This window comes from Thalassophryne amazonica, chromosome 4, assembly GCF_902500255.1.
Source record: "Thalassophryne amazonica chromosome 4, fThaAma1.1, whole genome shotgun sequence".
Taxonomy (NCBI): Eukaryota; Metazoa; Chordata; class Actinopteri; order Batrachoidiformes; family Batrachoididae; genus Thalassophryne; species Thalassophryne amazonica.
In genome coordinates, this window is record NC_047106.1 from 70,734,469 (window position 1) to 70,748,104 (window position 13,636).

A 13,636-nucleotide genomic window follows, 5' to 3' on the forward strand; every position below is an offset into this window, starting at 1 on the left:
GCGAGAGAAGAGCAGGGTGAAGAGTACACATCCTTGTGGGACTCCAGTGTTGGAGGTCTGTGCATTGGATGTAGTTTCCCCAGCCTCACCTGTTGCTTCCTGTCTGTCAACAAGTTGGTCATCCACTCGCAGGTGGAAGTAGTTGGCATAGTGAGGTTGGTGAGTTTAGGGTGGAGGCTTTTTGGAATGATGGTGTTAAGTTAAATGCATAGCTCAAGCTCACAAACAAGATTCTTGCATATGTTCTTGGATGGTCAAGGTGTTTCAGAGTGAAATGCGGTGCTACATTGACACCATCCTCCACTGACCTGTTCACTCTGTAGATGAACTGTAGGGGGTCCAGCATGGGGCCTATGATGTTCTTCAGATATGTCAACACCAGTCTTTCGAAGGACCACAGACATCAGGGTGATGGGCCTGTCATTTAATCCTGAGATGGAGAATTTCTTTAGTACCAGAGTTACTGTGGAGCATCTGAGGCAGGAAGGTACTTCACACATCTCCAAGGATTAACTGAAGATCCGTGCAAAGAAAGTCATCTGCTGGTTGGCACAGATTTTCAGGCAGGACAGTGACACACCATCCTGGAGCCTTTCTAAAATTCAGTTTCTTGAGTCAACACACAGAGTGCTGGTGGGGGGGGGCAGCGGACGTGTGTGTGTGTGTGTGTGTGTGTGTGTGTGTGTGTGTGTGTGTGTGTGTGTGTGTGTGTGTGTGTGTGTGTGTGTGTGTGTGTGTGTGTTCCCGTTCACGTTCCTGTCCAACAGATGGCGGTAATGGATTTTAATTCCATTTGGCTCGTGTCTGTGGTAATACTACCGGGTTGCTTGTGCTTGAGTTCCCCGCCTTTTGAGAGAGCAGCGATGTCCTTATCAATTTGACGCTAAATATGATATTGTAAGAGATTTTCCCAAAATATAATAGGTAGCCAAGTTTTCGCTCTGTTGTAGTGTATATGGGGCAGAGAGTCATGTTACTGCCGTCCGACGTAGCGCGACTTGTTTTGGGTAAGTGTCGTCATTATAGCTAACAGTAAAGAGATGTTTTGTTATTGTTAGCTCTGCTGTGCTAAATATGTTAGTAGACAGTCGTTGGCTTTGCTTTACTAAATACGTCGATGACTGTGGTAAATAAACAGTCGCTGTTGTTGACGTGCTCCTCCCTAACCCTGGTTACACACTGGTTGACTGTCTGGGATCTGTGCTGAGACCTCTCCTCTTTAGGGCTCTTATCATTTCTCAAAAGTCTGTACGATGCCTGTCAGTGGACCTATGATACTCGAAACGTATCACAATATTGCTACATTTATGTGCCAAGTAGTGTTTATATAATTTTTTTATATAAGCTTTATATAAATATTTAAATGCATGCATAAGTTGTAGTGTTTAGTGTTGGTGTGTAACCCAGCTATTTAGCACTTTATACTACTTAATGTGTAGGCTGTGGATATCGTTATGGTAACCGTAACTATGTGTTGGTAGGTTATTATTATGGTGGTGACGTTACATCCTAACCTTATAATCCCAAATAACCCAAATCTTACAGAGATACATGAACCCAAAGAATAACTGAAAGGCAGTGGGATATTCTTCCGTGACTGGAAGAGGACTTACTTTGGCTATTTGTCACGCTGTGACGGGAGCATGAGAGAGTGCCACAAGGGGGTCTGGGGGTGATGCAGGGGAGTCCTGGGGGAGTTGTGGTTGTGGTTATGGTTAGGGTTAGGGGAAGGGGTAAGGTTACAGATAGCTAAATAAAAAACCGCATCAGAAAAATATTAAAAACCCAGTGATGACGTCGTTGCCCTTGACCGATCACAGCGTGTTCCGGACCAATCACAGCGTGTTCCGGACAAATAGCCAAAGTAAGTTCTCTTCGGGTCATGGAAGAGTATTCACTACGTAACTCTAACAAGAAAGGTTGGTTGATATGAAGGAACTTAAGAAAAACAAAGCAAAAAGTCTTCTGTCAGAATTGAACCCCTGTCTCCCTAATAACAGGCGGGATACTGACCACTATACTGACAAGGGGCTAGCAACACACACTGAGTGAAGGACATCAATTACAACGTCTGCTGTAAGAATAGCCACAATATTTAGAGTTAAAGCTGCTGCAACTGTAACCACTTTGTTTGTTTAATAAGTTTACAAACCCCAAGACCCTTAATCATTTTCATATCTATGGCTTCCCTAATTCTGATGTCATTTTAAAGGTGGAACTCCAAACAGACCCAGTTGTACCATAGCTTAGAGACTGCTTCCCCTCCAAAAAAGCTTGACATCCTACTTTAACTATGCATGAAAGTTAAATTAAGTCACCATATTTTTATATAGCTCATCAATTCCTCTTAGTGCAGAATTGTAGCAAAACTGAGGTATAGAGTAATGATTATTAAACAGTTGTTAAAAATTAATATCGTTATTGGTGGGTGGTGACCAAGTGGTTAATGCGCTTGGTTTCAGTGTAGAAGGTTCTGGGTTCAAATCCCACCCCTGCCACATTTCTCCATGTAATGTGGACTTGCGCCAGGAAGGGCATTCGGTGTAAAACCTATGCCAATTCAGCATGCAGATCCACCTTCGATTTGCTGTGGAGACCCCAAGTGCAAACAAGGGAGCAGCCGAAGGGACTTACTTTTACTATTGGTGCTGTTGTTGCTGTTATTATTAGGAGTAGAAGTAATATTGCACTTCTGGCTTTTACTCATTTCTGCAAAACAACTCTGGCAGACTTCTCTAGAGCAATCATCAATCAATCAATCAATTTTTTTTATATAGCGCCAAATCACAACAAACAGTTGCCCCAAGGCGCTTTATATTGTAAGGCAAGGCCATACAATAATTATGTAAAACCCCAACGGTCAAAACGACCCCCTGTGAGCAAGCACTTGGCTACAGTGGGAAGGAAAAACTCCCTTTTAACAGGAAGAAACCTCCAGCAGAACCAGGCTCAGGGAGGGGCAGTCTTCTGCTGGGACTGGTTGGGGCTGAGGGAGAGAACCAGGAAAAAGACATGCTGTGGAGGGGAGCAGAGATCGATCACTAATGATTAAATGCAGAGTGGTGCATACAGAGCAAAAAGAGAAAGAAACAGTGCATCATGGGAACCCCCCAGCAGTCTACGTCTATAGCAGCATAACTAAGGGATGGTTCAGGGTCACCTGATCCAGCCCTAACTATAAGCTTTAGCAAAAAGGAAAGTTTTAAGCCTAATCTTAAAAGTAGAGAGGGTGTCTGTCTCCCTGATCTGAATTGGGAGCTGGTTCCACAGGAGAGGAGCCTGAAAGCTGAAGGCTCTGCCTCCCATTCTACTCTTACAAACCCTAGGAACTACAAGTAAGCCTGCAGTCTGAGAGCGAAGCGCGCTATTGGGGTGATATGGTACTACGAGGTCCCTAAGATAAGATGGGACCTGATTATTCAAAACCTTATAAGTAAGAAGAAGAATTTTAAATTCTATTCTAGAATTAACAGGAAGCCAATGAAGAGAGGCCTATATGGGTGAGATATGCTCTCTCCTTCCAGTCCCCGTCAGTACTCTAGCTGCAGCATTTTGAATTAACTGAAGGCTTTTTAGGGAACTTTTAGGACAACCTGATAATAATGAATTACAATAGTCCAGCCTAGAGGAAATAAATGCATGAATTAGTTTTTCAGCATCACTCTGAGACAAGACCTTTCTAATTTTAGAGATATTGCGTAAATGCAAAAAAGCAGTCCTACATATTTGTTTAATATGCGCTTTGAATGACATATCCTGATCAAAAATGACTCCAAGATTTCTCACAGTATTACTAGAGGTCAGGGTAATGCCATCCAGAGTAATGCTTCATGTTATAAAGCAGGAGAGGAAAACCAGTGCCAACCAAACAAAAACGCACTTAAAAAAAAGGGAAAAAGTAAACCATGTTAAACTCTGCAGTGCCATTTTGTTACACCCCCACTCTGTAATGGAACCCATCTATTTATATTGCAATGTGATTTAATTATTATTTTATTTATTTATTTTTATTTCACATAAACATTTATACCAGCATTATCCTGGACAGTAGGATATTGTCTTCGTAGCAAACCCTCAGTGGCAAGGAAGATTGTTTCTTGATCGATTCCTGGGTAGGATGTGGATGCAGAGAAAATGTATGTCCAGGGTTGATCCGGAGACGCCTGTGAATGGGTTTGGTTAATGTGGGAATGTCATTGTGCTTTGACAAACACACAGTCTGGCAGATCTTTAGCTTGGTCTAGGGCTGCACGATATGTCGTTTGAGCATCACCATCATGATGTGAAGGTGTGCAATAGTTACATCGCCAGAACTCACAATGTGGCATAATTAAATTAAGCATACGCGTTTACATTGCCAAGTGATAAGGGTAAAATCTGCTTTCGTTTTTCATTATTAAAGAAGTTGAAGACGTTGAATTTACTCAAATAAAGGATCCTGGTAATGTCAATTTGTGACATGCACCTTCTCCCTCGCTTGTTTCTGTGAAGGCTCTCAGTTGTCCAGGTGGTTTCCATAGTAGAGAAGCTTGAATCTTCGACTGGACTGGGTTGCTTGACGCAAGGACGTTTCGCTTCAAATCGCAGAAGCTTCCTCAGCTAAAATCCTTGCTCTGGTAGTCTGACTTCTGTCTTGACTCTTTTTTTTAATTTTAACTTCCTTGTCCTCAAACGTGTGGTTAGTGTCTTTAAGGTGGAGATGAACTGCAGACTGAGGTCCACCGGCGCCCTCTCTGTGATGCTGGTATAGCCTTTTCTGTAACGGCTGCTTAGTCTCACCTATGTAGTGTTTGTTACAGTTTTCCTGACATCTGATGGAATACACTACATTGCTCTGTTTGTAACTAGGGATCTTGTCCTTAGGGTGAACTAATTTCTGTCTCAAGGTGTTAACAGGTTTAAAGTAAACTGGGATTTTGTACTGTCTGAAGATCCTCTGTAGTTTTTCCCCTACTCCTGCTAAATAAGGGAGAGACACTCCTCTTCTTCTTGGTTCCGTCTCTTGTCTATCTGGTCTCTTTGTTCTTTGAGACTTTTGCACTTTATCCAGGGACCATCGTGGATGACCACGTACTGTGAGGGCTTTCCTGACATGTTGTTGTTCTTTAGCCCTTCCTTCTGTAGTTGTGGGCACCTGTAGGGCTCTGTGTTGAAGAGTCCTGATCACCCAGAGCTTGTGTTCAAGGGAGTGGTTTGAGCCGAAGAGCAGATATTGGTCAGTGTGCGTGGGTTTTCTGTAAACCCGTTTGGAGCTGCCTGTTCTCTCCAGTCGTAACATCACAGTCCAAGAAGGCTAAATGGTTGTTTCTGGCATCCTCACATGTGAGCTTGATATTGGAGTCCACAGAGTTGATGTGCTCTTCTCCCTCGCTGCACTGCAAACATCAATCACGTTCTCAGCTGGGGGAAAAAGATAAAATAAAATAAATGGCTCCCTTGCAACTTGTCTGGTTTCCGGTGTCCGAAAAAGATACTTTTTGAAAACTGACCTCAGAGCACATAAATCTGAAAATGCTGGATTTACTTCTCCTTGTGGAGAAGCAATACAAAAGGTTTCTGAAATGATGAAGCCCTAGCTCTGCTTCTGTAACCTCATAATCAATGACATCATTGTTGTTAACGGTGTAATGTCATACTCATATACCTTTTTTTTTGTCTGTGAATCATTAATGAGATTTATTTTCGTCATGAGCAGAAAGCTGAAGAGATGATGATGAGTGTTGTAGTGAACGATAATCGTGAATAAATGGAGCATTGTTACATGAATGAAATAATTATGGAAAGGAGTTTTGAGCTTTTAAAATAAGTTATTTTTCTTTGTGCTGGTGTCTTTCTTCATCTCAAGCTGAGAAATCCACCCAGAGTACTGTATTATAACACTGTGGGACTTCTTTAAAAATGCTGATTATTCACAAGCAATTTCCATGATAAGGAATTAAAGTATTTCCAAACCATCTCTTCCTGGAAACCAGTTTTCCACAGGCTGTGATGATAATTCCGACTGAAAGGACAAAACAAATTTGTTTATTTAAAAGGATCCCCATTATCTGACGGTAAAACATCAGCTAGCCTTCTTGGGGTCCAGACAGTAAAAATACAAGTGAAACATTACAATATACTTTCATAAAATAGATCTTTTTAAATAAAATTTACAAATAAAGAATTAAGAAAACATCATACAAATCAAATATAATTTGATGTGTTAATCTCACTCATTCAAATACACTAGGCCTATATGATATTAATATGATGACAAATATATTCTTAGTCTCAATTTAAAAACACCCTTACTTTTAATGTCACAAATCTTCCCTGGAAGAGTGTTCCAATATGCAACGGATCTATAAAATACTGTCCTCTTCACAGAGTCAGACTTGGGTAAGGGTAATGTAATCTGACCACTGTTCGCCCCTCGAGTATTATATGAATGAATGTTTGAACAGCAAGTTATACTGATATTAGATTAAAAGACTTTATTTACTCAGTTTGCCTTTGAAACGTGCTAACCCTCTGCTGCTACATTGAGTAGCTCCTTACCCCGGTTATGCGTGTACTCCTGTCGTCTTCTCCATTTTTGTGGAAGCGTTACAAATCCACATACAAACCTGGCATATGTACTACCACTTTTTCAGGCATTTTCATTTAAATCATGTCAACGGAGGTATTTCTGGAAACAAACCTTTTCCAATATCGTGCAGCACTAGCCTGGTCCAGTGGATGGGAAATCCCAGCCGATCGGTGTCTGAGGACCTGCTGTAGCCTTCATCCACCTTCACAGTTGTTGGGTTACAAGCTATCACCTCCTCTGTCTGATCCGACGTTGCAGACTTTTTATTTCTGTATTTATCTCATGCTCAGGGTTCCCATTGTGCCTTTATGGTTACTGTAGCGGCAATGAGGCACACAAAGTCCCCACCATATTTCACACCAACAGGCAATCCCCTACTTGAGACACACACACAACAGATTGTAGTGTTTTGGGGACAGAGCCTTCAGTACTGCTGCCCCACTCTCTGGAACTCCCGCCCCCACCCCACGAGATCTGTAACGCCCTGTCTTTGGTCATCTTTAAAAGCATGCTTGAGATGTCACCTCTTTACCAAGACCTTTGGCCATTCACTTCTTGCTCTGTGTAAAGCTACACTGGGTTCCTTGAAAGTGTTACTATTATAATACAGTTGTTGTTAGCTTTGCTGTAATAAATAAGTATGTCAGTGGTTGTTGTTGTCGTTGTTGGCTTAGCTGTGGTAATCCTCTGTTGGCTAATGTCTACGTTCAGGTTACCTTCAGGAAGAAGGACTGTCTACCACCAGCCAGACATTCATCCAAGAGAGTCCAAACCTGAAAGAATATGCTGAGCACAGCACAACAGATGGAACTATTCCTGCTTGTGTATTCGTAAGGATTTTTTTTCAACTTGAAAGATTTTGTGGATTATGGAAGCCTATTTCTGCCAGTTGAAAAATAAAATCACCCGTCAGATTATTGTTCAGTTCTTGTGAAGTGCTTCTTCTTATATTGATCAGGCATTAATTAATAATTATGTTGTAATAAATATGAGGTGTTAAATCACAACTGTTATTGAAATCGTTCATCATTTTTTCCCCCCTCTGCTGCAGTCTATTTTTGGGAAGGGTCTAACAACCATCCTGAATGAGTATATGGCGGCCAAAGCAAAAGGTAAGATTATCTGATGTTGTGCCTATTTGAGAATGCTGTTGAATTTAGTGTGGTAGGATTTGAAACCACTCATCAATGCAATGAGCGTCCTGCATTTTTCTCTTTCAATCACAACAGAAAGATGTCATGAGGTACCTGCTATGATGACCTCACTGTGGAAAAAGCTGGATTTTACACTCAACCAAATCAAGTAATTCACTTCAGGTTTCATCTATAACACTGCAACTGTTTTATGTTGACGTTGACCATGATGCCATTTTTTTGCCCTATTAAAAACTTTGTATAAAAATAGTTTCATTTATTTTCTGTATCTATTTAGGTCGTTGCAGAACTCCCCAGCTATATCAGCATGTCAGAGAAGTATGTCTGTTTTTACGTTCTGTGAGATGAGAGTCTTCCTTGAGTTATACATCCTGAATTATTATATATTTTGGACTGAAGTAGAGTTGTGTTGACATTCTGGAACTACAGCATTTGCAGCAATGCTGTTGATTCATGCTCATTTGGACACCAATCCAAAGATATTTGCGCTGGAAGAAAATGTCACATTAAGTAAGATGCAGTCGTAGGATATCAGCCTTCTTCCAGCATGAACCATAATCATTGTTCATTAGATATTCACAACCTGTAGTTCATGTACAGTCTGCAAATTTGCAAGATCTTTCACTTTGTTCAGGGAGTATTAAGTTATTTTTGTAATCACTTAATTATTTTATATTCAGTTTTGTTTTTCCTGCTCACATAGGAACATGTGATTGTATTGTTTTTGTCTTGACACAAATATGATTAAAGTATAATCGGAGACCTTTAAATCTGATTCGTGCACCTGCTGCAGGCATGTGTGTTATTCGTAATTCTCTGTTCATTACAGTACGTTCACGGGTTGGAGTTGCAAACATGGCTAGACAGAGGAGTTTGGCCTTGGCTCTAGCGGGTGGTGCTGTCACCTCCTCGACTACTGAAACCGCCTCCATTAGCCCGATGCAAACGTCCCACAGCATGCTTAGCCACTCCACCCCAGTCAGCTGCACCGCTCCACACAGTAGACCAGCTCTGAACGGCAGCATACACCTGCAGATTCAAGAAGGTGGCCGATTACAAAATATGACCAGTAAGTGTTACAAATATGCTTCATATCTGTTTTATAATGTAGTCGCCGGGATGTGTTCAGATGTTTTGCTTTACCATTAAACTTCTTTTTATTTTTTATCATTTATTTAAGGTTCCTTTTAGAATTTAAACTTACTGCAAGTTAACATTTAATTTGCATTTTCTGAATTTGTGCTGACTGAATACAGATAAATTGTATGAAACAAGCCATGTCGTGTTGATGTTGTCTGCATTAATTTTGTTTTCATGATTGTACAGTAAATGTTCCCTGTTAAAGTCCATATTTCATGTTTGACTGAGAGATTTGGCAAAGCTCTTTTAGTTTTTGTATTTATTTTTCTGCATCACAAGCTGTCATTATGCAAACCCCTGCTTCTTCATGTGTATACCGTAATACAAGAAATTATGTGTGACTTTCAGGAGAGCCTCCTGTACAGATAACTTTTTCAGATCATCGGTTGAATCCAGGTCCACTGTCTCCTGGACGACGAAAATGGTAAGCACAGTGAATCACACTGTTGAGGAAGTAGGTGCCTCAAGGTCTGACAGGCAGCCTTGTGACCAGAGGGTTATACTTTCAATCTGTTGACAGGACAGATTAAAAGAAAAGTGTATTGTGAAAAAGCATCATTTGTCTGACCCTCATTACCAAAACTAAGGTGACTTTGAGCAAGGGTCTTAATCCCAAAGTTTTTCCACATGTTCAACTGAGCACCTGGCACAATGTGTGTGGTGCTCAGAGAGAAATGCCACCCATTTACCATAGCATAAGATACAGTGTAAACTCGTGAACAGAATTTTTTTTAAATAATAATTATTACACACTAGTCTCACATGACTACAAAGAAGAACTTTGTGCAAGTATCTTGTGCACATATCCTTCTCTTAGTCCATTAACAGTAAAGGAAACCTATGATGTGAGAAAATGGATACATTGCTTTTTTGAGACAGAGGTAACATCGAGACATTTGACTGATAATAGTGGGATGATGATGATGATACTAACATATAAGCTCTGACTGGAACATTAATTTACTCCATTTTGGATTAAGGCTGTAATATAACAAAATGTGGAAAAAGTGAAGCGCTGCGAATACTTTCCCAATGCACTGTATGTAGCACTTTACTCTGCCACATATATTGAAATAAAATGTTGACTAAAAGCTTGTTTGACCTGTGAGTGAGAAAGGAAGAGCTATTCAAAGGTGTGTGAATGAAATCCCAAAACAAAATTTCAGAATCAAGAGGGACATCATTAACATTTATATGCAGCACATAGGTTTTTATTAAAATGGATCAGTGGAGCAGCTTAATTTCATTCTGTGTTTAATTGTGGGTTTATAGCTATTCAGTCTAATAACTGGAAATTATTATTTTTCCCACAAAGCAGATTTGAAAGTAAAAAAATTGTCTGGCCTGAATAATGCAGTTATTAAAGAGGCCATATTGTGCAAAAATCATTTACAATGCTGTACATGGGAACATGTGATTACCAGGGCGTGCCAAACATTAACCCCTTGGGGTCCGAGGGCATTTTTTTGGACAGTTCACTTGCCTGGCATAAATGTTTTATTATTACTGTTAAAAGCTCATCCTGCAATCCTCCCACAATCAAGTAGTATTTTTTTTCAGGACAGCCTGTACTTTCAGAATATATATGCTATAGTGGTGTTTTTATAAGTGTAATAACGGTTTACAATCAGAAATAAGAAAGGAAAAAATAAAGTGGAAAATAATTTTCACACACATTTATTCAAAACACACAGCAAACTATAATAAACAACTATTTTGACACTTTATAAAGGTAGTTTGGGGTCTTGGACAAAATAAAGGTTTTAACAATAAACACATGCAGATTTTGAACAATATATACAAAATGGTCTGTGCATTTTGTTAGACTTAATGCCACATCTCAAAGCAATTTCTGTCTGCTATTACACAAAGGGCCACATCACAAACTTCGCACTTCCATGGAGTTGACTGTTCTTGTTGGAATGTGTTCCTGCACTGAAAACAACCTCTCACACTTTGAGGCCCCCTCCCCCTCCTTCCATTCATATATGTAAACGGTGCTTTACGCGTCAATTGTTGGAGCGAGAGATGCTTATTCAACAATATTCACGGGCCAAGTAGTGAAGCATCTCTTCTACTGACACTCTGGTGCACCACGTGAGATTGTATGAGGCCCTCTTACACTGATCACTTCCATTCATATGCGTAAAGGTGCTTAACACATTGGAGCCAGAGGCCTATTCAAACAACATTCATGGGCCAAGTAGTAAGGCATCTCTTCTACTGACACTCTTTGGTGCACCACGTGAGATTGCTCTGCCCTACGAGTGGATATTGGAAAACCATGTGACGGTGAACCAATTCCTGATTGGACACTCACATTGCGCACGTCATCACACAGCATCTATGAGGACTACAAGCATGGCGGAGGGCTGGTTTTAAAGTCTCATTGAGCAGAGATGTTTGTACCAGATTATAGCTGCAACAGCTAATTTCCATCTGTAGTCCTTGAGGGTCAGGGGGATACACATAGGGCTATTAAATACATCACAAACAACACCTACAAAATATGTAATACTAAATTCATAAAATATATCATATTAAATTCATTCTTATGTCATTCATCTCTAAAATATTGTGCCATATCAAAAACGTTTAAAACAATCATTCATAATTCATCCCTGTCACTCATATTATGCAGCATCAAAACATCAAAATTATCAAGACATTTATAAATTCATCTAAGCCTCTCAATTACTGTACAATATCAAAACACTTATAAAAAATATTCACCATTCATACAGTTCATCTCTCAAATCCTATGCAAAATCAGAACACTTATTACACATGTTCAATGTTACCTTTAGCAGTGCTATATATTTAGTGCCTGCATCTTTGGTTTTGAAAGAGCCATGATTTTACCTTTACAGAAAATGTCTTAAAGTCTGGTTGTGTTTTATTTCTTCTGGTAATATGTTCCACTTCTTTGTGGCTCTGTAAGAAAACATTGATTGTGCAAATGCAGTCTTACATTTGGGAATGGTACACTGACTCCGAGTGGTTGCTCTTGTTACCCTTGTTGTATCAGAGGACAGGTGAATTAAGTTCTTGAGAGGTGGCAGAGCTTGATTATGGACTATTTTGTATACCATTTGAACTTCATGGAGATAGATAAAATTTTCAAAGCTGAGTAAGGCGTATTTGCTCAATATATGACAATGGTGATATTGAATGCTTTTTTTGATCAAGGATTTTAAGAGCCCTTTTGAACAGGGTGTCAGATCCTGCTTTTAGATACATGGCACACGCTCACCCTCCGATGAGTGTGTTTGTCGAAAACCAGCTCTCCATCTCTGGGGTCCGACCTTCGTGTCTCCACGGGTATTACCCGGCAGTGCTGCACAAAGGTTGTTCAAGCTGGTGGCGAGGAGATTCGTCTAGCTGCTCACTGCCTCCATCCGGACGTCCACCCCGCTGAAGCTGATCTCGCACCCCAGTCGAATAGCCTTCTCAGGAACCAGGATACGAACTGGCCACGCCCGTTAACGGCAGCTCTCCTCTTATGGATCAGGGCTCTTGGAATGTTGCTAGATTTTAAATTTAATTCAATTCAATTCAGTTTTATTTATATAGCGCCAAATCACAACAAACAGTTGCCCCAAGGCGCTTTATATTGTAAGGCAAGGCCATACAATAATTACGTAAAAACCCCAAAGGTCAAAACGACCCCCTGTGAGCAAGCACTTGGCGACAGTGGGAAGGAAAAACTCCCTTTTAACAGGAAGAAAGCTCCAGCAGAACCAGGCTCAGGGAGGGGCAGTCTTCTGCTGGGACTGGTTGGGGCTGAGGGAGAGAACCAGGAAAAAGACATGCTGTGGAGGGGAGCAGAGATCAATCACTAATGATTAAATGCAGAGTGGTGCATACAGAGCAAAAAGAGAAAGAAACACTCAGTGCATTATGGGAACCCCCCAGCAGTCTAAGTCTATAGCAGCATAACTAAGGGATGGTTCAGGGTCACCTGATCCAGCCCTAACTATAAGCTTTAGCAAAAAGGAAAGTTTTAAGCCTAATCTTAAAAGTAGAGAGGGTGTCTGTCTCCCTGATCCAAATTGGGAGCTGGTTCCACAGGAGAGGAGCCTGAAAGCTGAAGGCTCTGCCTCTCATTCTACTCTTACAAACCCTAGGAACTACAAGTAAGCCTGCAGTCTGAGAGCGAAGCGCTCTATTGGGGTGATATGGTACTATGAGGTCCCTAAGATAAGAAGGGACCTGATTATTCAAAACCTTATAAGTAAGAAGAAGAATTTTAAATTCTATTCTAGAATTAACAGGAAGCCAATGAAGAGAGGCCAATATGGGTGAGATATGCTCTCTCCTTCTAGTCCCCGTCAGTACTCTAGCTGCAGCATTTTGAATTAACTGAAGGCTTTTCAGGGAACTTTTAGTACAACCTGATAATAATGAATTACAGTAGTCCAGCCTAGAGGAAATAAATGCATGAATTAGGTTTTCAGCATCACTCTGAGACAAGACCTTTCTAATTTTAGAGATATTGCGTAAATGCAAAAAAGCAGTCTTACATATTTGTTTAATATGCGCTTTGAATGACATATCCTGATCAAAAATGACTCCAAGATTTCTCACAGTATTACTAGAGGTCAGGGTAATGCCATCCAGAGTAAGGATCTGGTTAGACACCATGTTTCTAAGATTTGTGGGGCCAAGTACAATAACTTCAGTTTTATCTGAGTTTAAAAGCAGGACGTTAGAGGTCATCCATGTCCTTATGTCTGTAAGACAATCCTGCAGTTTAGCTAATTGGTGTGTGTCC

The 13,636-nt window shown here is 40.5% G+C and overlaps 1 protein-coding gene across 1 annotated transcript in view; it reads left to right on the plus strand.

Moving 5' to 3' along the window:
• The first annotated feature begins 821 nt into the window (after positions 1-821).
• The window catches only part of LOC117508347 (protein NPAT-like), a 51,740-nt gene continuing 38,925 nt past the window's right edge, over positions 822-13,636 (plus strand). The window contains 7 exon segments of the mRNA XM_034168087.1: positions 822-1,007; positions 7,280-7,398; positions 7,620-7,680; positions 7,798-7,870; positions 8,000-8,040; positions 8,552-8,791; positions 9,211-9,286. Of these exon segments, the coding sequence (XP_034023978.1) occupies positions 956-1,007; positions 7,280-7,398; positions 7,620-7,680; positions 7,798-7,870; positions 8,000-8,040; positions 8,552-8,791; positions 9,211-9,286 (662 nt within the window). The 5' untranslated portion in view covers positions 822-955.